The 23,736-nt window shown below is 48.4% G+C and overlaps 1 protein-coding gene across 1 annotated transcript in view; it reads left to right on the forward strand.

Moving 5' to 3' along the window:
• ICE1 (interactor of little elongation complex ELL subunit 1) overlaps positions 1–22,264 on the forward strand; it is a 53,084-nt gene extending 30,820 nt beyond the window's left edge. Inside the window, exons 13-19 of the mRNA XM_033110133.1 lie at positions 734–5,530; positions 6,646–6,814; positions 9,867–10,027; positions 12,710–12,900; positions 14,671–14,777; positions 19,992–20,090; positions 21,225–22,264. Of these exons, the coding sequence (XP_032966024.1) occupies positions 734–5,530; positions 6,646–6,814; positions 9,867–10,027; positions 12,710–12,900; positions 14,671–14,777; positions 19,992–20,090; positions 21,225–21,406 (5,706 nt within the window). The 3' untranslated portion in view covers positions 21,407–22,264. The remainder of the gene's footprint in view (positions 1–733; positions 5,531–6,645; positions 6,815–9,866; positions 10,028–12,709; positions 12,901–14,670; positions 14,778–19,991; positions 20,091–21,224) is intronic.
• Positions 22,265–23,736: the final 1,472 nt, after the last annotated feature.

Consider the following 23,736-nt stretch of genomic DNA (forward strand, 5'->3'; position numbering starts at 1 on the left):
TGGGCAAGCTTCCCAGTCCACCATTTCCCTGACTGAGCGGGGAGGCCCGGCGCTGGCTGACTTAGCTCATGTGGTGGGCCGCGTGTGATGCAGGCAGGGTGATGGGGGTGTGTGGGGCGGGGGTGGAGAACGAACGCGTTGTGTGGGAGGGAGCGTTGTCCTCGCACAGGCTCTGGAGGGGGGGAGCAGGGCTGGTTGCCAGTGTCCAAGGGGTAGCACTAGGTGTGAAGAAATGTGTGGCAGGAGCTGTCTGTGAGGCGTGGCCCAGACGGGTGGCCCACTGGGTGCACAGAGGGTGCCGCTGTGGGCTCGAGGCAGTGCGTGTGGAGGAGTAACTTGGAGGTGGAGGAAAACGGGGGGCTGTGTAGCCAGAGTGGGAAGTCGTCTGGCCAGAAAATGGGGAGAAAGGAGCTGAGAAGTAGGAGTGTTTGGAGGGTAACACTGCATCTGGGCCATGTGTGGACTAGAGCTCGGAAGAACCTGTTCCGGGAGAAGCAGTGAGTGAGGGGATCCCCGTGAGAGGCGGGATTCCTGCCAGCAGGGGCGAAGCCGTGTCCTGCGCAATACTGAGCCTCCCACCTGTTAACAGTGATTCCAGAGAGCAAACTGTCTGTCCTTAGATGTGTTCTAGAGGGTTCTTCAGGAAGCGTGTACTTTTCTAATGCATTTCATTGGTACTTTAGTTGTTGAACTAGTGTTTCATTAACTAACTGGTGACTCGCTTACTTTGAAGGAGACCTACTTTGGAGAGTACGCGGATTCCAGCGATAATGACTCGGCCCAGCACAGAACCTCCGCTGAGTCCGCTTCGGAAGCTGAGGCACTGGTGGCTGACGACTCTCCCGGCTCCTCCAGGAAAACTAAAGGACGCGGCGCGCACACGGGAAAGCTCAGACCACGTGACGCCGCTCAGGTTCCTAGTACGTGGAAAGCAAACGAAGTGACAGCTGTTGGGTTTGGGACATTTACAGCAACACTAAGAGAGCCTTCAGCCACGTACTCCTTGGCTTGTGAGAAACACTGGACAGTGTCATCTCCTCCTGCGAGTGACAGACACGGGGGCGTGTTAGATGAGGCCACACGACAAAGGGAGGCGAGGGAGATGGAGAAGTCAGTGCAAATGGAGGAGGCGCTTCATAAGCCCCTTGGAAGCACGAGTGTTGAAAAGCTGCCTGGCAGCCTCGCTCAGGAGAAGGAAGCAGCCCTCGGGAGGTCAGATTTGCTTTATTGTCCCCTTGGCCAGAGGCCATTAAGTGAATTCCTGGGGTCTGAAGGAAAAATCATGGCATCATCCAAATCAGACTTTACTAAGTGGACACCAGCTATTGAAATCACTTCTGAATCAGATCGTGTGTCTGTTTCTGACCGTCTTCAGGGAACAGCTAGAGAATCGGGAAAGGGAAGAGGAGCTATGCGAGGGTTCGTGTTGGGGGAATCACCTGGACAGGAAGAAGATGCAGGTGACGTCATGGCTGTGACAGGGCTTGATGTCAGTGTCAGATGTCCTTCCTCTGCAACCTCGGGAGCGCTGTCTGTCTACATCCATCCCCAGGCTTCCTCTGGGTTACAGTGTGGTGATGAGACTCCTGTTCCTCCCGAAGCCGTCCCTACTGCAGTGTGTCACTCAGAGCAAACGTCACAGGCCAAAACTTCAGACACGGCAGGGCAGCAGGCTGAGCCACCAGAGTGTGCTGCAGGAGAACGTGATCCGGGGACTCGTGTGCATGCTTTGTGCCCTGAGTTGGGAGTGCCTGATTTGCACGGTCAGAGCAGCAGTGAGGTGGGACGTGCAGAAGCCGTGAAAAGCACCTCCCAGGTGTGCACACTCCCTCTGTCAGTGTTTGCAAAGGCCACGAGAGGTGGGCAGGGTGAAAACCAAGGACTGCAAGGGGGGCTCACACCCAGCCAGTCAGATTTCACCCCGCTAGTGGAGTCTCAGTCTGGCTTGATCAAGCGTGTTTTTGGTTTTGTCAGAAGCACTTCCTGGCACCATAGTGATCTTTTGAGGAGAGGAGGTGAAGAAAGACTGAGAGCTAAATCAGAACACGAGCAAGAGACCCACCACCAGTTACAAAAGGCAGTGGCCTCCTTGGAAAACAGAGGGTCGGCGTCCAAGCCTGACCTCCCTGGAGAAAGTGCCGGTGCTGTGGGCTTCAGGGCTGCTGCGTCCATGCTGCCTAACCAAGTGTCGGTGATCACCAAGCAGGCCAGGCCTGAGAGGACGCACGGTGCTCAGCCCGAGCCCCTGAGCCTGCCCAGGAGTGAGCCTGCCTCGGCGACAGAAAGTGTGAGGAACGGGACTGGTTATGTGTCTTCTAGAGCGAGATGTGGTGGAGAGGGGGAGGACGCGGCTCAGGAGGTCCAGGAGGTGGCTCCTGTGGAAAGGACTGTTCCAGAAGCTTCCCCTTCTTGGAGAAAACTCGATTTTAATTCTCCAAGTGGCTCTTTATCAGTAGAAAATTCTCATTGTTCCACAAATAGCAAATTACCTTTCTTTTCTGAAAACACCCCTGTTCCAAACCAAGACGTCATGATGGAGCCTGCAGTGCAGGAAGAGATGCAGAAGCAGAGGCCATGTCTGAACGCCACAAATCTGGACACGTCTGGTTTGGGTGGAGATCAACATCCAGCCGCAGGAATGGCAGTGGCAGGAGCCTGTCCCACTGAAGATGCGCCCTTTGGAGACAGAGCGGGGCCTGATGGGGAAGGCGCGGCCCTCGCCGAGGACTGTCCTCGCATTCGGCAGAGCCCGGAGCGGCCCAAGCAGCTGCCATCGCCGAGTCCTGGCAGTGCTTGTCCTGAAGGCCCAGGCCCCACAGCTGCTGCCTTTTCTTCAGCGACCGGCAGGAAAGATGAGACACATGCTGTTCCCCAAAGGAGCCCCCCTGGTCCTCTGTACTGTTACACAGGCCTCCGGGAGGCGGGCGGTGGTGACACCGAGCTGGAGAGCGAGGCCCCGAGCTGCAGTGAGGGTGAAAATGAGCCTGACGCGGCCCCAGGGGCCCGACCGTGGGGAGCTGTCCAGGCGTCCGGGACGGACTTGGGAGCTGGGGGCGCCGCTGCCACTGAGCCCAGACCGTCCACCGCGCTGGGCTGCCTGACCTCGGCGCTGCGGGACTGCAACATCAGCGCCCTCCCCGAGACAGACGGCCTGTCCACCTCGGAGGTGGTGCAGTTCCTGGAGAGTTGCCAGCTGAGAGATTACAGTTCAGGGGACTCTGTTTCAGAATGTTCCAGCAAAGAAACCCTTAACAAAGAAATGAACAGAGAGTTAAAGCCAAGTGGAAAAACAGGAGCAAAGTGCAGAAAGCAACTCGGTGAACAAGAAGCGCTCGAAACCAGCGAGGAGTGGCTTGAGTCAGAGGACGAGGAGGGCCCCTTGCGGAGTGCCAGTCGGCTGGCCCAGTGCTCTCTGGAGACGCTGTCCGAGGTGCTGAGCACGATCGGGCGGGATCTGCAGCCGGACGCGGAGGACCCGAGCAGGAACGACGTCGCGGACTTGCTGCTGCTCAGTGTGCACGGCGGCGCAACGAGCGAACTCGGGAAAGAGCGCGTCAAAGCCCCAGAAACAGGCGGCTCCTCGCCCCCTTCAGACCCACCCCCACCCAGCCTAGATGCCCAGGGCACTTCTCCCGTGACTGGGACATCTAGTGACGAAAACACTCAGCACATACTTGAGGGTCCCTCAGATGTGACGAGGCCAGTCGATGGTGGGGACGGGGTCCTGTCAGAACCGGTGGGGCCCCCAGCCCAGGGCTGTGACTCAGGAGCGGGACAGACAGCCGAGTGCAGTGCTGGTGGTGAGGCGGACAGGACATTTCAGTGTCAGATCTCCACAGTGACCGCTGAGGTTATAAATGTGCTGATAAATAAGGACCAAAATCTAGTCATTGAAAAGGGGGACAACTGGACCATCATCAACGGGGTGGCTCTCGTGCCAGATGTGGACCAGGTTATCTTATGCGACGCGCCCGGAGAAATCCCGGCTTCCCCGGAGGGAGGAGGACTGGCAGCTGGCTTCATGCCCGATACTTCCAGGGTGACGTCCCCAGACCCCGGTCACACTGGCTCTCCGTTTCAGGAGCCCCCATGTGGCGGCAGCCTCCCAGGTGCCCAAGAGGAGATTTCCAGCAGTGGTCAGAGTTCCAACTTTGATAAAAGTCGTTTGCGGAATAGACCTGTTAAACCCAGTGTGAGGATTAATTCTGAAATATATGACCAGATCTTTGAGTCTCAGATTGTTGCATCTGATCACACGTATTATAACTCGAAACTAGAGCCATTTAGCAAAACCAAGACTCGATCAAAGATTTCAAACAAAGATCAGTCAAACAAACCGGTAAAGACATCAGCGTCCAGCAGAGTTGAAAGTGATCCAAGTGAAGTGTCTCGGTCCCCTTCAGGGGACAGAGGTACCACAAAAACTCCGAAACACCCACCTCAGACCATTCTTGCCAATGCTGACACATCTACTCCCACAGATTGTTCTGCTGACACTCTGAGTAAAATTCGGCAGGAGGTGGGGCCCCCTCTGCCGCCCCTGCTTGCTCCTTTGATCGCCACGCCCCCCAGGACTTCGCGCCCCGTCTCCCCCCTGATGTCCAGTGCCAGCCCCTCCTCACCTACCTCTCCTGCCAGCCAGCTCTCTCCATTGTGTGATATCCCAGCACCACCCGTGACGTCTCCTTTGCTGGAAGACCCAGGGCCCGTCTCCCCTCTGTGCACACCGCCGTCCCCGTCTGCCGTACCTACTGGGGAGAGGACATTGTCCTCTCCTTTGCAGTTCTGTGCTGCCACCCCAAAGCATGCCCTTCCTGTGCCCGGCCGACTGCCCCCCTGCGCGTCGGCCCACACTGCTGTGGCTGGGCCCCAGGAGAATTCCGTTAAAATCCTCGACACCATGTACCCGGAGCTGTCGGCCAGGGCCCGCACGCTCAGCATCCTCAAAGGTAACATTCAGCTCACACGCGGGCCACCTGCTGCTGCCCGGCAGGATTTGCCAGGGCCTGTCAGCGCCATCACAGGGTTCAAAGGAATCACTTCCACCTCCACTGCCTTTGTCAAGACTGGGGGCAGCTCGGGCGGTGACTGTAACCAGGAGAAGTCGAGAGACGTGGGGACTCCACAGGATTCAGGTGGCAAGCGGGCACTGGCAGTGTGTGCACTGAGGAGTGCTAAAAGGCTGCGCCTGGACAGCGAGTCCCCAGACGCAGAAACGGGCAGCGCCACCGCAGAAGGCGTCCAGAAGCACCCCCGCAGGGACCTGCCTCAAGCTCAAGTCCCAGCGGCAGATGAGGACCCAGCTTCCGTGCCGCGTGCTGGTACAGCTTCACAGCTGCCTCTGAACCCCAAAGAAACCGTGGAGTCGCATGACAGAGCCATCGCCGATGCCCTGAAGAAGATCGCGGAGTCCTGCTTTGACCTGCTGCCTGTCATCCGCAGTCACGTGTACGTGGGAAATATCTCCAAAAAGCCTGTCATGAGAGATGAAGAGAAGGAGGTCGTGTACGACTTCAGTACCGCCAAGAAGGTATGTGGCCGCTGTGCTCAGCCTAGGGACAGGCAGCCTGGGCTCCCAGCGTGGGGCGGGGCCCTTGCAGGCGTTTCAGTTCAGAGCCCGGCAGGTCCCCAGGCAAGTACTGGCCTGGACCTTATTTTCAGCCAGGATTGTGTACATTTGAGATGTGATAAGACTAGAGCCTCAATGATTTGTGTTCATCACATAATTAAAATCTTAAAACAAGTATGTCAGGACAAAAATGGTGTACTTCCCATTGACTGTGGCTTGCTAAAGGCTCGCAGTGGTTTGCGTCAGCTGATTGCCGCGTGGGGGAGCCCTTCTGTGAACAGTGTCACATGCACGCTGGTGAGTCTGAGTCTCACAGGGAGCAGGTGGGTTTCCCCTCGCTCCCCGCATGTGCTTCTGAAACCGCACAGGAGCGGGAGCCCAGTCAGGATGGGGTCGGGGGTGCAGACGGACGGACAGTTTACTAGGACCGGCCTAGGTCACAGGTCCTAACTTCCCGTGCTGACAGCTGTGTAGATGATTTCCAGGGACACGCGGAACGTGCTTTAGTGGTACCTGCACGTCCTCAGGGTCACAGTGGTACAAATACTTGTCTTAGGTCGCTTCCTTTCAGAAAGCATTCAGAGCAGTGCAAGTAACTTAGAAAGGGTTTGTTTTCAAGGGGACGAATGCGTCAATCAGCATTTAGTGCTCCGCTTCCTAAGCAAGGTAAATAAATGTTAGCTAGTATGTTACGATCTGGCAGGATGGGATCAGCGTGTGGGTGCACTGGGGAGAAGGGTAGGGACGGCTTACTGCACACAGACGGTTGTAGCAGAAACTCGGCACCGTAACTGCTGGGAGTGGTGCTGGTGACCACAGGTAGCCAGGTGTGCTCAGACCTGGCCTGCAGCACCCGTGGCTGCAGGCAGCCTGCAGTGTGCGCTTCTCCCCCAGAACCCCCTCTCTCACCTGCTGAGCAGGTTGTGACCGGTTACTGCTGTCTGCAGCCTTCTGATGGAGTGCACATTTTATTTTGCTAGTAGGGACTGAATTTTGCAACATGTAGCCATTTTTAGTAGTCTAAAGGTAAATATGTCTCCATCGCCTCTTCCTTTTTTGTGGTTTTTCCCCTCCAGCACTTAGCAGAGTGCTTGCTTCACTCTATTCTCTCAGAACTGAAACTTCAGAAAGTATCTCTGGAGCACAACTACATCCATGCCCTCTGCAGAGTGTACGTGGGTCTTTGTCGGCAGCTTGGAGACGTGGAGAGAGCTCGCTTGTTCTGCTACAGTCTCCTTAAGGAAGGTACGTTCCCGGCCCGTTGCTCTCTTACCTCCTCCTCCTGGGATCTGTATTTCTAGCTACGTGATCGCTGTGTAACTTTTAAAGTCGGTTAGGTTTTGTACATGTATCATTGGGCGTGAACAGCCCTGGCTGTACCTGGGTGTGCGTTGTTTCCACTGGGACAGTTTCTGTGACTGCTTACTTCTGTGGGCATTTTACTTCCGTAGAGGATCTCCCATTACTGTGCATTTGTTTATTCCTTGTGCAGCTGCTGTAGAAGCAGGGATAGCTGACAAAGGATAAGGGATGATTTAAAGTGTCAGACCGCACGCTGTGTCACCAGCTGGAAAGAGCAGAAACTGTAATGGATTAAGCGCATTAAAGGAGGAAAGTATGACAGAAATGGGGAGGAGGCATATCCTTTCTTTCTCTTTTCCTTGTACTACCATTTCTTCAGCCTCCGCTAACAACCACATTAGAAGTCATTCTTCATTATGTCAGATCACAGGTGAAGACGTTTGTAAATAAAATGACAGACCAATGTAGTTTAATACAGACAATCTTACCTAAATTGCAGAGATTTCTGTCCTTTTATTACCATAATGTTTATGGGCTTATAAGTCAGGGTGGGTGAATGTGACTGTCACTTTCAGAGTTGTACACGAAGCTGCTCTGGTTTTTGCCCACTTCATTTCTTTATTTATTCTTTAAGTCACTGATTTATTCAACAAATAGTTATGGGGCACATGGTGAGGTGTCAGGGCTTCACGGGGGACCAAACCAGACGTAGACGAGCCCGTTCGGTGGGGCCAGTCTGTGTGACACTGCACATGCACACGTCGGGCTGTCAGTGGTGGGCAGTGCATGCTGCGTTTCTGGCTCTCCTCCAAGGCCCCCCAGCCCCTCTCACTCAGGCCTGTCTCAGGAAGCTTTCCCTGCAGCTTTGTCACCGCTTGCTCGGTGACGTCACCTGCCCCTCGGTCATTCTTTACCCTTCGTCCCTTTCCTTATGCACTTGCCCTGCTTACAGTGTGCTCTTAATCTTTTCGTTTCTTACCGCACTCTTCACGAGAGGCACACACTGCAAGGACAGGAATCTTGTTTATCTTGTTCCTGCTCTGTCCCCACCCCAGTCATTCTCTGCCGACTGAACGGGTTGTCCTGTGTGGGGTGGGCTTGAGAGCATCTGAGGGGTCAGAGAAGCTTTCCTGGTCATCATGACTTGAGCTTGAGATGTGAAGATGCAAGAGGATACATCCTGAATCTAGAAAAGTGAGGAATGAGTTCCAGACAGAGGGAATACAGGAAGAAGTCCTGGGCCACGAGGAAGTATAACCAGATGAACGCAAGATTTCAAAAGTAACAGATCCAAATAGTGTGGGGAGTTTATGCTTTGAGTTACCCACTCTCTAAACACATGGCCGTGTTAAATAAAACAGACAAAAGCAAAATGTGGCTTCATGTCAAACAGGACACAACTCTTCACCTTGACTGGTAAATCTACACTACAACACACTGTGACAGTTTCTTATGAAATTAAAACCTTATCATCTGACCCCGAAATTTCACTCCCAGGTACTTATCCAGCAGAAATAGAGACATAGTCTCACGTGCAGTAGTGCACGGGCGTTCATAACATCTTAATCCATGATAGCCATTGACTGGAAACGTGTCCATCGGCAGGGCAATGACAAGCAAGGGGGAGGTGTGAGCCTCTGAACACTGGGCCGTACAGAGGAACGGACCCCATGCGTGCATCCCCGCCGGTGAACTGCACGTGGGGCCCTGGAGCTGACTGGGCGCCAGACAGAGAGAGGGTACATGGGCCCCGCATCAGTGAGGCAGACTGGCGACAGTGACAGGCAGGGGTCAGGCGGTCTGCGCCCAGGACACAGTGCCTATGGGGAAGGCTCACACCGTGGAAGCCGGTGTGCTGGCCACGTTCTGTATACTGATTGTGGTGGAGATTACGTGGGCGCATCATGTGTCAGTATTCCTCAGGCTGCCTGCTTAAAAAGAACGTATTTTATTGTATGGAAGCTATGAGGTGTGACCAAAACATACAGTGAATGCCGCTGCCAAGTGCCGGCCAACGGAAAGGCAGGGATCTTCAATACAGGAAGTGGCAAGGCGAACCTTAGTCACAGTGTGTGACAAGTTTCAATTTGTTCAGACCAGTTGGTCTGGTGTGAGCTAAGGTTGAGAGAAGGTGTGTTTTAAGTGTACCGTGAGTCATCCTCCATCATGACAAGGCTCCATGTCACACGTCACTTCCGGTACGGTAATTTCTGTCAAAAACATTGCGGTGTGTCGTCATCCATCTTATTCACCGGACCTGGCACTGTGTGACTCCTGGCTCTTCCCCAAAGTCAAAATGATTCATGATATCGAGGCAGCCATGACAGCGCAACTAAAGACACTCACGAAAGAGGACTTCCAGAACTGCTTCAGAAAGTGGCAAGAATGATGGGATAAGAGTGTTTGAAATGAGGGGGAGTATTTTGAGGGGATTAATGGCAATGTGTCTTTTACTGTAATATTATTTTTTATTTAAACATTCAGTATATTTTTTGATTGTACCGCATATGCCTCTATTAAGTTGATTGAACAGACAAAAGGCAAACCACAGTGTAGGACCAGGTATTTACAACAGAAGGATCACCATCCATAATTTATAAAACATATACCTTCAACCCAAGCTGAATGTGTTCTACAAGCGAGTTCTCTTGTAAATGCATAAAAAAAGGCCTGAAATGGCAGGAACCCAGTGAGAGGGTTCTGGGGTTGGGGCAGGCTGGAGAGCGGGTGTTTGCCTCATCTTCAGTTTTAGAATTTATTGCTCATTTCATACAGCAGTGTATATCCATGTATTATGTTTCAATTTTAATTAAAGAATGTTCACCAAAGAGGGGATGCGGGGAAAGAGAGAAGATTTCAAAATAACTGCAGCTGAGGCCTCACCGGGCGCTTCAGCTGCAGGAGGCCACATGGAATTATTAAAATGTGTTCTTAGTATGTAACTCATTCTCTTGATCAGACATAAAGGCTTATTGTCTTATTTTCCTTCTTACAGATTTTCCAGAGTCAGAAAAGTTGACTTTGTTCATTGTGAACATGTGGCACGATGTGTTTGTGTCTCAGTCGGTGATCAATAAGGCGATGCAGCTAGTCGCCAGGCAGCGCGCTAAGGGTGAGGTCCTGAGCTGCCTCAGGGCTTTTCTCAGCTGGGAGAAGGTGAGGGCTGCTCTACTGCCTGCCCACACTTGCAGGGCTCCGGAAACACCAGTGTTTGCTCCTGTACCAGGTCCACGGCCTTTTATAGATGATGTTCTTTGCATTAGATTCTTTCAAATATCATTTTAGCCTCAACTTTTGCATTTTGTTCATTGAGAATGCATGAGACCCTTTGGGAACACTCACAGACCTGTGCACTCTGTTAATTTAACACGGTTTATTCTGTGTATTAATCTATCACTGACGAAACCCATACGTATTCATGTGTGTGTCGGGGCTCTGAGAAAAAATGCAAATCATTGGCCTCCATAGGAGGTGCTTAGAGAGGTGGGAAAATACCTCCTTCCTGTTAAGATGTGGCTGAATCCAGCATTCTGTACTTTCCTTTCTAGTTGATGGGATTTGTGTTTAAGGATTGTGTTCCCATGGTTCATGTATTCTTTAGTAACTGATGTACTAATAATAATAGTATCTAGATCGGTATTTCACTATTTTTTGATGTTAATATTTATTAGACATTTTCTTATAAATAGTGAAGGAAAAGGTTATTGGACAAAAGTTAGGAAAATATTGAAAAGCAAGTTTGTAATCATCTTTTCAGCAATCTGTCTTGACAAACCAGAGTGTATTCGTGTGAGGTGCCGTGAGTTCCAGTCAGTCACTTGTCAGTCAGAAGAGACCTGCTTCCTCCCGTCCCTTCTCCCCAGGTGGCCCAGGGGCTGCCTGTCCCCTGTGGGGTCCTCCACTGTGCACAGGTGCCTTCTTCTTTGGCTGGCTCAGGATGAAGCCAGATGAACATTTGATAGTAAGGACATTATTTACAAGGAATGTAGAATTTTAATAAATGTGTTTACCCTGTGCCATACCAAATAAAAATAAAAAGTCAAAGCTTTAAAAAATGAGGGATCCTTGGGGGTAAAATTCCATTATAGTAGAAGACTTCCAAATTCTCTTACAGAATTCAATACATCTGATAGACAAAAATCAGTACAGATATCGTGGAATTCGGTAATATGAAAGGGAAACTCGAATGAAGAATAGGTATTTTTTGTTATGTCTGTGGCACATTTACAAAAACCAGTCATGAGTTTGGCCACATGAAATGCTTAATTTTTAAAAAGTAAAGATTCTACACTACACTCAAAATTCTTTGGTAATAGTTCAATAAAATTAGACATAAGTAATTCAAAGATTCCATAAAAATGCTACAGAAATTACTTGGAAATGTAGATACACAGTCATGGACAACCTGGGAAGAAATATAAACTTAAAAGTAAAGTCACAATCTTATACAAGTCATTGAAAACGAAAACTTGCCATACCAAAGATCTCTAGTTCTTGGAAAACTTGTAGTCATTAAAGTAGTTTAATTAAAACATCTTTGTTATTAAACTAATGATAAAGTTGGCTAAACATTATCTTAAAAATTAAAAATCTGAGAAGACATCTAGGAAAAAGGAATATATTTTAAAAAGTCATAGTAATCAAGTAGAACAAACATAGAAAAAATATTACTTTAAAAATACTGGCAAAACTGATAACCCAGTTCAGATTATTGAAAAAAGAGAAAAGCAAAAATATCCAAGTTTTCAGCTGAAAAAGAAGACATAGCTACAGATCCAGGATAATTACTGAGATGCAGCCTGAAAATCTAGAGCAACAGATTCCGCAACCTAGATTGATTTCTTAGCAATGTAAAACTTACCAAAATTGGTTTTAGGGGTAGAACACTTGAATAATAAGCCAGTTGTTTTCAGTTATCAAAGCAGAATTTGAAAAAGATGATTAGAGATGTACAAAAAAACATGTACAGATTCCACCAGAATTTTATCTCCTCTTGAAAGCACCTGGTGATTCCATCTTTTTTTCAGGTATCGGAAAAGATTGAGAGCTCCCTGTTCATTTTTAATAACAGAACTCAATAAAAAAATAACACAAGAAAGAAAAAAATTATAAATCCACTGTTGGTATTTACCCAAGAGAAGTCACCTTTGTGTCCACACAGGACTTGTACACGAATGTTCACAGCGGCATTATTAGCTGTAGCCTCAAGCTGGAAGTAATATAGATGTCCAATGAAAGGGGAATGGATGAACAAACTGGGGTATCAGTATGATGAGTTACTCAGCAATAGAAAGGAGCACTCAGTCCGTCAGTCCATACGAGAATGGATAAATAGCAAAAATATGCACAGGTGTGAAAGAAGCCAGGTAAAAGAATCTAGTACTGTCTGATTCACTTTTATGAATTTCTGGGGGAAAAACAGACTGATATTTAGGATCAGAAAGATGACAGAACTTAAAGTATTTTTTAAAAGTTTAATTTTTTTTTTTTATTATTATTATGACAACTTTATAACTTCAAATCTCTAGTTAGAGTTCAAATGAAAACTTGCATCCCAGTGTGGATTGCAACTAGTTTCTTTTCTACCTACTGGATTCTGCATCCTGCCTGGGTTTTTTGTCTGCCCTGTCAGCCATCCTTCTATTATCGGTTCAGGACACGTACCATAGCTAAGAAACTGTCCCTTATTCAAAATGAGACTTTCAGAAGGTGTCTTTTTAAATTAAATGATTATCCGTCTGATGGTTGTTATACTCTTTGAGATTATTAACATGAGATGTGTTATACTTGGAACTCTAAACCTTATTTATTTATTTGTTTAATTTCTTCATTTGCTAGAATGCTCCTGCGGACGTTGGCTTCATGGTTTCTAAGCTGCTTCTGACCATCCAGTTATGTCCAAAAACAGAATTCCAGCTGAGCGAGCGGTTCGGTGAGGACCTGAGCGATAGCACTTGGGAGTACATATTTGCCATCGAGCTGCTCTGTTGCTATCAGAAGTGGGTGTGGACACATGATAACATCATAAGGTACAGGGCTGTTGAATGTAAAGTGAATTGTCGTCATCTGGTGAATTGTAGTGTTTGAGTCATTTGTTCCATTTACGAGTAATGCAGCAGAAACATTGACAAATGACATTTTGATCTGGATAAGAGTTAATAAAACTACCCATTCAGTATCACTATCACATTTCCTTGTTCTATTTTTTTGTGGGACCTGTCACTACTTTTCTTTATAGTCAGTTACTACTATCTCTCAGGAGCGACTCCGGTTCCCCGGCCTACCCCAGCACGTGGGACAGTGCCCACATCAGGGAGACTCTCAGCGTCTCCTAACATCCTGTGTAGATGGACATGATCTTAACATACAGATGAAATGCTCTGGCAAAACCCACATGCGCAGAAATAGTCAGAATTCCAGGTTAGCAGCTCTTCTTACCTGGGGTTTGAGGAAGAGAACTAAGTGATGAATTAACTTGTCTGGGTACATCGAGAATTCTGGCAGCAGCTATGTACCATCTAGGGAGAATGGAGAATATCGTCAACTTTCTCGTCTGCAGATCTTAGTTTTCTTGAGTCCCTGCCTGAAAAAGGTGGTTTGAAGGAGTTCATGGCAGTGGAAGGGATTCACGCAAGGATCGGCTCGTATCCTGGAGATACTTGAGGAATATATTCTATGGAAATTTGTTCTCCACTCTTTTCTTCCCTCCTTAACACTAGGGAAAGATTTTACATCTAAATGTCAATAATAGGAAGAGAATTAGGGTGCATTTATATAATGAGATACAGCCATATTCAAATAGCCTTCAGTGGAGTTTCATGTATTGACGTGGAAGTATTTCAGAGTCTGTTACTAAGAAAGTGACAAGTCTGCCCAGTGTCCTCTGTGTAATGACGTGTGCGTGCCTACCTGGGCCTCATCTCCCTGACTCGTCATGGGAGCAGGGGCCCCTCTGTCCCCAGGGACAGAGCAGACCGCCTGGGATGGTGCCAGTCACAGGTGTTTTGTCAAGGTCCCTCCACTGGTGATGACGCTCACTCTCAGGATCCATCTGAGCAACTGCAGCCCCTGCTGCTTCCTGAGCACCCGTCACCTGCACCCCGTTGGTACAAACACGCACACCTAGAATGTGTGGGAAGAAAGCCCCAAATGAGAAGAGTGACCGTTACCTGAGAATGTGTCATTTGGGGTGTTTTTACTTTCCAGTTTTCTTTTGTCTGCATTGAACTTTTCTGGTATAAGTACTATGTAAGAACTAAACACAGTTTTAAAAGAAGAGAAGGCAAAGAGGAAATGGCACTGTTTTAAGTGAGTAGGAAGTTTCTTTAATCCACCTAGAGTGTACTTTGATTATTTCCACTGGTTTAGTTTCTTTTACAAATATAGCCTGTTTGTCCTTGCTCGTCCCCAAGAAACTGGGCACCAAGGTCACAGGTGCTGCACTAACGTCTGGAAGGTCTGAGTGAAAACGCAGATCCCTCCACTTCCAGCTCTGTGAGTCGGGGACATCGTTCAGCTTCTCTGTGCAAAATCTTGTGGAAAGGGTTGAAACAGAGACAAAGGTGCAGGCATAGGTGTTTGTAGCCTATGCCAGTCTGGGCACAGACATCCTGGAGAGGTGGGGAGGGTGTGAGCTTCCAGTGTGTTCTCATTTTAACCTAAAAAGTTAACACCTTCAGAAGTCCCTCTTCTTCACTAATTCTCTCACGGACTATTTTTAGGATAAGTTGTTGATATTTGAGCAGTGATGAGCGTGCACATTTTCATATGCGTGTCTCTATGTTGTCATTACTTTACAGTAAGGAGCTGTGGCCGGTAATGGATAAGTGGATAAAATACCGAAAAGGACATGCGAACATCGCATACACGCCTGACGTTATCATAGCATCAGTGCTGAGGCTCATTGGTGAGTGGTCTCCCGCACTGGACGTCGTCTTGTTACCCATGATTCCTTGGTGGGGAGTAAGCGTACAGCCGTGACTGTTGACTGGAACTTCGCATACTGGCTGATTTTACAGCCAGCAGCAGACACGTAATTCGTTCTCCCAATGCATATTCTTTCTTTATAAATGAATGATTTTATCCATTTTTGTCAGAGATTCAGATTTTTAATGTTCGTGCACTATATAATTGAAGTGTTCTCAGATGCTAATATTAATATACACAGAGATACACACTTACACGTGGGGTACATAAATTTCTATAAATTATACTGTAGTTTCATTTGTTTTCTAAAATAAGGCTACCTGCCCCCTCCCCGTCACACCACTATTTTTTTCATATCCAGTAAGGATCACTTTATGTACTTCCATCATTGGAAACTAGTTTTGTTTTCTTTTCCTCTAAGCTGAATATATAGAAATTAAAATCATTGTTTAGAAATATTTTAAATGAGACATAGATTTTTTTTTTTTTTTTTTAAATCTGAGAAGGAAGTTGGTGGCCATTTGGTTCCCCTCCTCCCTGAAACCTGCAGGTCCTTGGTTTTCCATCCTGCCTGCTTTCCCTCCTTGCCCCTCTCTGGCTCTGCGGGGCTCTCAGCGGTGGGGTCTGTCGGTCACCGGCTCTCGGGCCGGGGAGCTGGCTTCCCTGTCTGCGGCTGCACTAACGCACAGCCCTGGGGCACCCAGCACAAACTTCATCTCATTTCTGCCTGAAGGCTCTTCAGGTCCTTGAAGATAGTTATGGCCTTTAAATGTCTTTGGAGTTTAAATAGAACTCCGAGATAATACCATTTGAAATAAAGTTTGGGAATATTGAAGTTTTATGTTTAAGTCGGTCTTATAAATTGATGACAGTAGGAAATGTACTGTCCTTGGTTGATTTTGTTACTATGTCAGCAAACATACATTTCTGCTCTGTGCAGACTTCACGTGCAAACGTAAGCACATTGTGACACATAAATATATAAAACAGTTCAAGACTACAACCTGGTTTCAAGGTTGACATCTCATTTTCACTGTAAATAACCAAAAGTACACTTTGGAGGTAAGTTACCAGACCAGACAGTGTGAGAACTGAGTGAAGACTGAAGGGATTAGAAGAGATCGATGCCAAGATAGATAAACGCCCGCAAATGGACTGAGTAAACTGCTCGGTGGGTGCTGTCTCGGGACTTCTTGTCCTGAATTCCTCAGTTTAGGATGCCGTGAAGATCAGTTTCAGTCCCAGACAGGAAGCAGTGAGGAGCAAGGAGGGCCGACGCTGGCGTTTTCAGCAGCCAGGTGGCACCTGTGTGTCTGGGAAGCCTGGTTTGGGTAGCACAGTCCTTAAGGATTCAGGAAAGAATGTTTATTTCTTGACCTAATTCGTTTTAAATTGCAAAACCTTTTAGAATGTAAGAAATTAGGAGCGATGCTAAGCCTGTAAATGCATGCGTTCACCTAGATGTAGCATCTGGAATTTTCAAAGCAATACGGTTCTTCTGAAGTCACACTTATAAAATGTGATACGATTTTTGCTGTTAACAGTCGCAGTGGTTTGTTGATTGTGACAGAGAGGATGAGCGTGGAAGGCTGTGTATCTGGTGGCTGGCCGTCCTCCGGCTGGAGCTGGCTCTTCTCTGTGTGAAGCGCCAGCCTCATGTGTGGCCGTGTCCCTCAGTTCACCCGTGACACTGTGTGTGTCAGAGGTGGCTGACCATCCAAATCGCCTGAGAAGCTTTTGTAAAAATACAAATTTTCTGGCTCCAAACAAAACTACACAAGATAAAGTAACCATATGTGAATTAAGAAGAATGTGCTCACAGTTGATGTGCAAGCTAGAGTGTCTAATTGCAGGGAGAAAACCTGACTTGTTGATTTCTATCCATGTTCTTCCAGGTCTTTGAGCTTCTCTTTGGCAGTGTCTAGCTCACCGTGCCCTTCGCACACCTCCATCTAACTCGGGAATGAAAACCCTGGGGACTTGACCTTGGTCCTAGTCCCGCGCTCTAGGTTGGGCCTCCTTCCCTGCCGACCCTCAGCCCTCCTCACGTGCCCCGAGTGTGCGTGGAGCATGTGCTGGTGTCTCTGACATGGCGGGAACAGCATGTTTCAATATGGCTGAGCCGCCCTGGACTCGCTGACGTGACTTCTGGCGGGACTCTTCTTCCCATCTCTTTAGGAAATGTGTGTGTCATCTTTGTCAAGTCATGTATTTAAGTCTTTTACCGCAAACCATCTACCTCAGACTTAGGATCTCTTCTCATTTTACCCCTAGAAACTTTATTAGTTTATATAGCATATGAAACCCAATTCATTAGGTCCTTTTAATTGAAAGGAAGCTGGTCTAGTGCGGTCAGATGGTATCTGGGAGCACCCCTCCCAGGGCCGGATGACCCCACAGCTGTGTTAGGCACACACCCTGCCTATGTGTCTGCCAGCAGTTTGGTGCCCAGTGTACCAGATGGATTGTCTCAGTGGGCACACAGGTCCCGTGGCCTGCAGTTAGCAGTCTGATAGCATCACCAAGAGAGTTTTAAGAGTGATGGACAACTTGAAATTTCTAATCTCTGAGGCTCATCACTTTTCAGCCTCACTGAAAGGCTACCTAGGGTTCTCCAAATGTTTACAGTTTCATCCGGGATTAGAAACTATCCAGGTGTTCAGGGATCCTAGGAGTACAGAGATTGTGTGCTGTCACTGCGTTCCCGGTGTGTGTGACTCACCTGGAGCTCGTTCCTGGAGGGGATACAGTAATCAGACTGCCTCCAGTGCCTGTGCCTCAGTTTCTCCATAGTCACAACAGCGACGAGACTGATGTCCTGGGTTCACATGTAAACCTGGGAGATGCTTGTAGTGAAAGGAAAGAGAGTTTGCCACCCCCAAATATTTATTTTGGGATATTGATTATTTTAAGCTGGTTATTTTCAAGAAAAACTCAGGAAAACCTCTGACCTTCCCCCTAACCTGCCAAATAGAATTTAGATGGAGGAGCCGCTCCAGGACTGGGGGTGTCATCACAGGTAACTCGTATCATGTGGACGTGGCATGGCAGACATGGAGGAACCTGCAAGGACCCTTTGATCTATGTCCTCTCTGTGTCCCCTTGTTAAAGATTGACCAGCAAACAGTTATTTACCAACCATGTGCTTTTGTATCTCGTGAGTTGCCCTCCTGCCCTTTGATGTCCCAAACCACCACCCCCTTTTACTTAGTTCAAGATGACACCTAAGCGTCAACTTCCCAGTCTGCTCTCAGGTCTCATATTCTCATGGGACCCCCATGTAAACAGAGTTTATTTGGTTATTTTCTACAGTTAATCTGTCTTGTGTTAGTTTGATTATTAGTCCAGCCAGGAGAACTGAGAAACATGGGGAAAATAATCACTTGTGCCCCACGGGCGTGTTGAGGGAGAATGTGGACACAGGACAGGGCCTCAGAGAGACATACCTGCAGGTGTGAGGGTGGGCCTGGCCTGGGCAGGGGAGCGGGGGCTCCGCTCTGAAGCCAGCGGTTAAAAGGCCCACTGGGTAGAGGGCAGGATCCAGATGAGGGGGCCGGTGGAGGCGTCATCCCAGTGCCCCAGCCCTCAGCTGAGTGCCGTTCCCCTAGTGAGGACCCCAGGAGAACTTCAGTCACTCAGGTTATAGCTTTCCGTTATTGTAGTAGAAATTAAAGCTGAGAAATTTAAAAAATATTTACTCATTTAAAATAAACAATAATAAACTCACGTTAACATAAACAATAATTTTAATGAAAAACAACTACATTTCTAAAACAAACGAAAAATAACAGTAACAAGAATGGCATTGTCTTGTTGCAAACCCCTTTCCTGCCTGGGTCAGTGAAACAGCTGGTTTCTCCTCTGCTCTGTATGCAGGCTCTTGCACTCTGTTGTTTGGTTGAAGAACATGGAGCAAACCCAGCCTCGTACAGATACATAATAGATAAAAGGAGGCGTCCTTTGTCATCTTTTCAGCTAGTCGTGGACATTTCAGCTAGTCTAAGATGGACATTCCTCCTTCTCAGAGGCCGGCTGCCGTGTGAAACGACTCGTTGCCAGTGCGCTTTCCTGTGCGTTGCACTAAAGCCCGTCGCTCTGAGACGCTTGCACAGAAGGGACCTTATGCCCCTTGATGATTTTGTGCCCTGCATTTCTCTCTTGGAAATACTAATACACACAGTGTCGACAATGTCCAGAAAACACATGAATAGCGTCCCTGAAGTCATCAGAGAAGTCTGAAGTATTTGAAGCTGTCCAGCTTAGAGTGTCTGATGCAAGTTGCTCTAAAATTCTGATTTTGCTTAAAGGCTCATATTTTATCATTGCCAACAATGATAAATTTCCTCACAGTGACAGGCTCGCTTTATTCGTTTTTGAGAAAACGTCTGCCTCCGTCTGAATCGCCATACTTTGTCATTCTTCAGTGGGAAGTGGGTGTTTCATGGAGGACGGGGCGAGCCCCTGCCCCTCTGAGACCTGGGCCCAGCCTTCCCAAATAAGCGGCGTGCCCGGTGTGCAGTGGGCGTGCTTCCCGTGCACTTCCCACCCCTCCGAGGTCCTGTGGGGAGGGGCTAGACTTCCGGGAGCCCCTGGGGCTGCTCTGGCTGAGGCTCCTGGTGAAGGAGCAGGGCCTCGGTCAGCCATTGTTTTTCCACCATCAGGCAGGTCTCAGCCCTGGGGGAGGTTCAGAACCCTAGCTTTTCCTGACAGTAGGACTCCTGGGGGTCCGAGGACCGCCCTCCACGTTGTGACAGCATTGTCTCACGCATTACAGCCACGTTACAGCGGCAAAGTGGGCGTTCGGTGCAACCAGTCTCAGAGGCCATCTTCTAACCCAGTCGGACCTGGCCACTTCACACTGAGCCTGCCGAAACCGTTCATGCCTGTAAACTCCCTTTGTTGTTGTGTTACAACTTAGCTGGGAAAGCAGAACATTGTATGTGTGAGTAAAAGACGAGATGAGTAGGCCTTTGGGTCACACCCCTCAAGACAGATGGTGCTTTTTGAGCTCTGATGCCTTACTGTGTAACCTGTGTTCACTTCAGAACAGGCACCCGTTTTAACTCAAGTTCAGGATCAGTAAGCTGAATGCACGTAATGTTTTACGAAAGAAAACAAATTTCAAATTCTTACGGAAAATTAATCAACATTTAACCACAGATTGTTTATATTTTGGTTTATTTTTTTCCCCTAGGTCGTTTAGGCCAATTGGGTCTGAAGGAAGGCTTTCCATCTGCTGTGAAAAATATTAGTTCGGTTATCGGTATGTTCATACAGCATGCCCGGGATGAAGGTAACACTTCTGTTGTAAATCACTTACATTCCTCTTACTCAGCCTGACTCTGAGTCCGCAGTGGGCCCTCTGCCTTTCACTGCCCTTAGGTGTGGAGAGGGAGGAAGGTAACAGTTGTGGGCTGGCTCCGTGTGCAGTGTGGACATTGGACCGGAGCCCCGCCTGGCCCCACGCACACCTTCTTGTGAATTAAAATTGGTTTTTAAATCATTGTGTTTCTCTTACCGGTAGGCTTTTTTTTTAGTCCTTTCTGTGAGCCTCACTCTGCTTCTCTAATTGCCTCATAGAGTAGGGGAAATAATTTAAAGATGCAGTACCAGCTCTGTTTGCAGCATTAACATTTGTGTGGGTGTTGTGATGCTGTGTAATCTAAATGGGAGCTGTTTGTCTTGTTGGGCATCAAATCACTGACAGTCATCTGAAATACATAGTGACGAATGTTAACGAAATAACACCTAAATTTTTAAACTAAATCATTTTAGTGAATTAAACTTGAACTAAAATTTAACTAAATTACATTTTAATGAAATAACTCTTAGGTAAACTTATGCTGCATGAGAACTGTAACATCCCATGGTCTATACGCTAGCTGTAATCTAAGTCATGTGCTGTGATCTACAGTCATGTACTGTAATTTCCTATGTGAAATTATGATACGACAGCTGTTCCTTCATTCGATCTCATTTTACTATGGTTTTCATTTTCAAAGTCCATTTGTTAACACTTCCAGTGGATATTTAATGCAGTCATGTATTTGGCAAATGCTTGAGGAAACTACATTTTATTAAAACTTAAACATGGGCGTGTGATCCTTCCAGAACTGCTTTGGAAAGCTGAGCTGGCATCGGTCATGCGAGGGCAGCGGCTTTGTGGCCCTGTGCCCCTTGCTAACACCAGGGTGGCCCTCGGCGTGTAGGCCAGCCCTGGGGACCTGGAGAGAGCTCTGATGCTTTTTGCATTTTCTTCCCCACTTATAGACAGGTCTTAAGTTTTTCACTGTGGGTCTTTTATATTTAATTTTCATTGCTGGCAGAGAGTGTTCTGTATTTGAAGAGTATTCAGTAGATTACACCATTGAAATTTTGAATACCAAACATTGTCTTGTGTAATGACTGCTGTGTACACTCCTTTCAGATATACCGTGGGGTATACAGCTAGCAGCCGTGTACGCTCTTTGTGACTTGAGTCCCAGCAATCCAGCGGAAATATCCCAGATCCTGGAAGCGTGGCGCAGAGAGACCTCTCACAGCGTCCCGCCGGTGGTGGCCAGCTCCCTGGAGGAAGTCAGCGCATTGTGTGGGGAGGGGCTCGGCTAAACCCGGCCTGCCGCGGCCTCGCAGAAGTGCCTTCACATTCTTGAGTACAAACAGATTCATCAGCTGTCAGAATGCAAACTGAGGTTCCAAGAGAAAGATGCAGAAGAGAGAGCATGCCAAGAGGCTCTTCTCACTGTGGCAAGGAGGCAGGACACACGAGCAGTGGCCCGGCCGCTTCCCCTAAACCACATGCATTTTACTGAAGGCCGTTGTGCATACATGACACAGGGAGTGTGTTAACTGTGTCTCGGTCAGACAGCAGACACTTGAACTTAGCCCTTTTTTGCTGCAGAAAGTGTCCTTTTAGCTTTTTAAAAATGAGTGGCATTTTATAATGAATTTAATATAAAAGCATTGATTTGATTCCTGAGCTAATTCTGGGCTTTGCGCTCAAATGAATGAATAGGAAAAACTAAATTGGCTAAAAGAGAACTAGAAGACCCTTCCACTACCTTAGCTGGCAATGGGCTGCAGAAGTCATCAAGGGCGAGTGTGCAGCTCGAGCAGAGTCCAGCGGGAGAGCCTTTAGAACTCAGTCAGTGCGGTTTCTTCACATCTCTAAGTCCCGTAAGCTGTTTAACCCTGTGTCAGGAAAGCAGAACAAGAGCGGCAGCTCGCGGGCAGGCCATGGGAGCGACGTGTACATACGGATTCACAGCCAGGCACGGGCCGAGCCCTGGGCCGTGTGCATACGGACAGTGCTAGAATGTGTTTCACATTCAGTGATGTTCCACTTCGGAATTTTAGTATCTGTACAGAGAAAATGGGTTTAATAACTCACCGTGGTTCTGATTTGTCTTATAGTCATCGTTTCTTAAAACTCTTGTATGTGTTTTTTATAATAAAAAATAAAAGCCATGTACATGATTGTTGTGATCCGTAAAGAGTGACGCTGGTGTTACCTTGCTGTAACCAAAGATGAAGGAAGTTCTCCAGCCAAAGCCAGAAGCCGCCGGCTATCCTGCAGGAGACTCTGCTTCTGGACAGAAACGTGGTGCAGCCAGTGTCCCACCGGCTCTGAGTGTCTGACAGGCTCTTAGTGATGTCAGATACCAGATATTTCCATGCCAAGGGCCCCTCACCGTTAAGTATGTTTGTGTAATTAGTTGCCGCCCTTTACAAAGCACATTTGACCACTGTTCCACGCCTTGGTATTCCTTAATAATTGTAACAAACAAGTGAGGTTTACGGACAGCCTTTTGTAGCCCTGCGTAAGTTTCTGGCTGGTGTGCTCACTTCCCACCAGTATTTACTGAGCAGCCCGTAAGGAACGAGCTGGAGTGCTGTTAAAGCAGCAGGTGTCCTTTGCCCGGTTACACAGGTCAGAGTCGCGGGGACCTGGGAGGCTTGAGCAGAGGTGGCACTTCAGATGCAGTCACTGTTCTGTGGCAGAGACCTGTCGGGAGGGAGAGGAGATGACGGTGGTGGCTGTGGACCATAAATCCTTCCGAGGGCAGAGCAGGAAACATCAGGGAGGGCGGGGTGGTGGGTGGCCTCCTGCCGGCACCCAGAAGGCAGGCAGGTGGCCAGCTGTGCTTGGAGCATGGGGCCAGGTAGGAGCCAGCCAGGTGATGGTGGGTTTTGATCCCTGTGGATGTGGTGACCTTGGCATTTCCCATGTAACAGTCAGCTTAGCAAAGCAAAGTGCCAGGGAGGTCAGGAGAGAGAAGAGCAGGTCTGCAGACACGATTTGGGGAAAACTAGCCTGGTGAATGGACTTGTCATGCGGTTCACTTCTGTGTTAACGTCAGCAGTTTTCTGTGTTTTTGGCGCGCCTGACATTTTCTCCCGGTTGCCATTCCTCTGACCATTTGGTGTGTGGTGTTGGCTCGTCGCCATCTGCTGTGTTGTGACCTGATGATAAGTGGGCCTGAACTTGCCTGTGGCGTTGTGTCACTCTCAGAGAGTGAAGCACTTTTAAGCTGTTATTAAATTTAATTTCTGGTGCTCAAGCAAACATTGTGGGGTTTTATCATTTTAAAGAAATAGTGAGACATTTGGACCTGGAGTTGTGTGGGGCGTTAGGCTTGAATCGGGTCTGTGCCCCCACCAGCACACAGGTCAGATCCTGGACACCCAAGCTGGGTCCCCAGACGTTAGTGAGCTGCCCGCCAAAGGCCTGGCACGCTGTCCCTCCACAGCTCCTGCCAGGCCGCGCTCTGGTCTGGCCGCTGGGCAGTCACGGACGGCCCGGGGTCCAAGGAGCTGCTCCCAGTGGGCAGTGACCGTAGTGGACACTGAGCTCTGTCCCCATGTGCATGCCCAGGGAGTGAGTCAGCCCGTACACGGTACTTCCGCGTGTAATTTTCCACTGGGACAACTCAGTCACA

The sequence above is a fragment of the Rhinolophus ferrumequinum genome, chromosome 7 (assembly GCF_004115265.2).
Source record: "Rhinolophus ferrumequinum isolate MPI-CBG mRhiFer1 chromosome 7, mRhiFer1_v1.p, whole genome shotgun sequence".
Taxonomy (NCBI): domain Eukaryota; kingdom Metazoa; phylum Chordata; class Mammalia; order Chiroptera; family Rhinolophidae; genus Rhinolophus; species Rhinolophus ferrumequinum.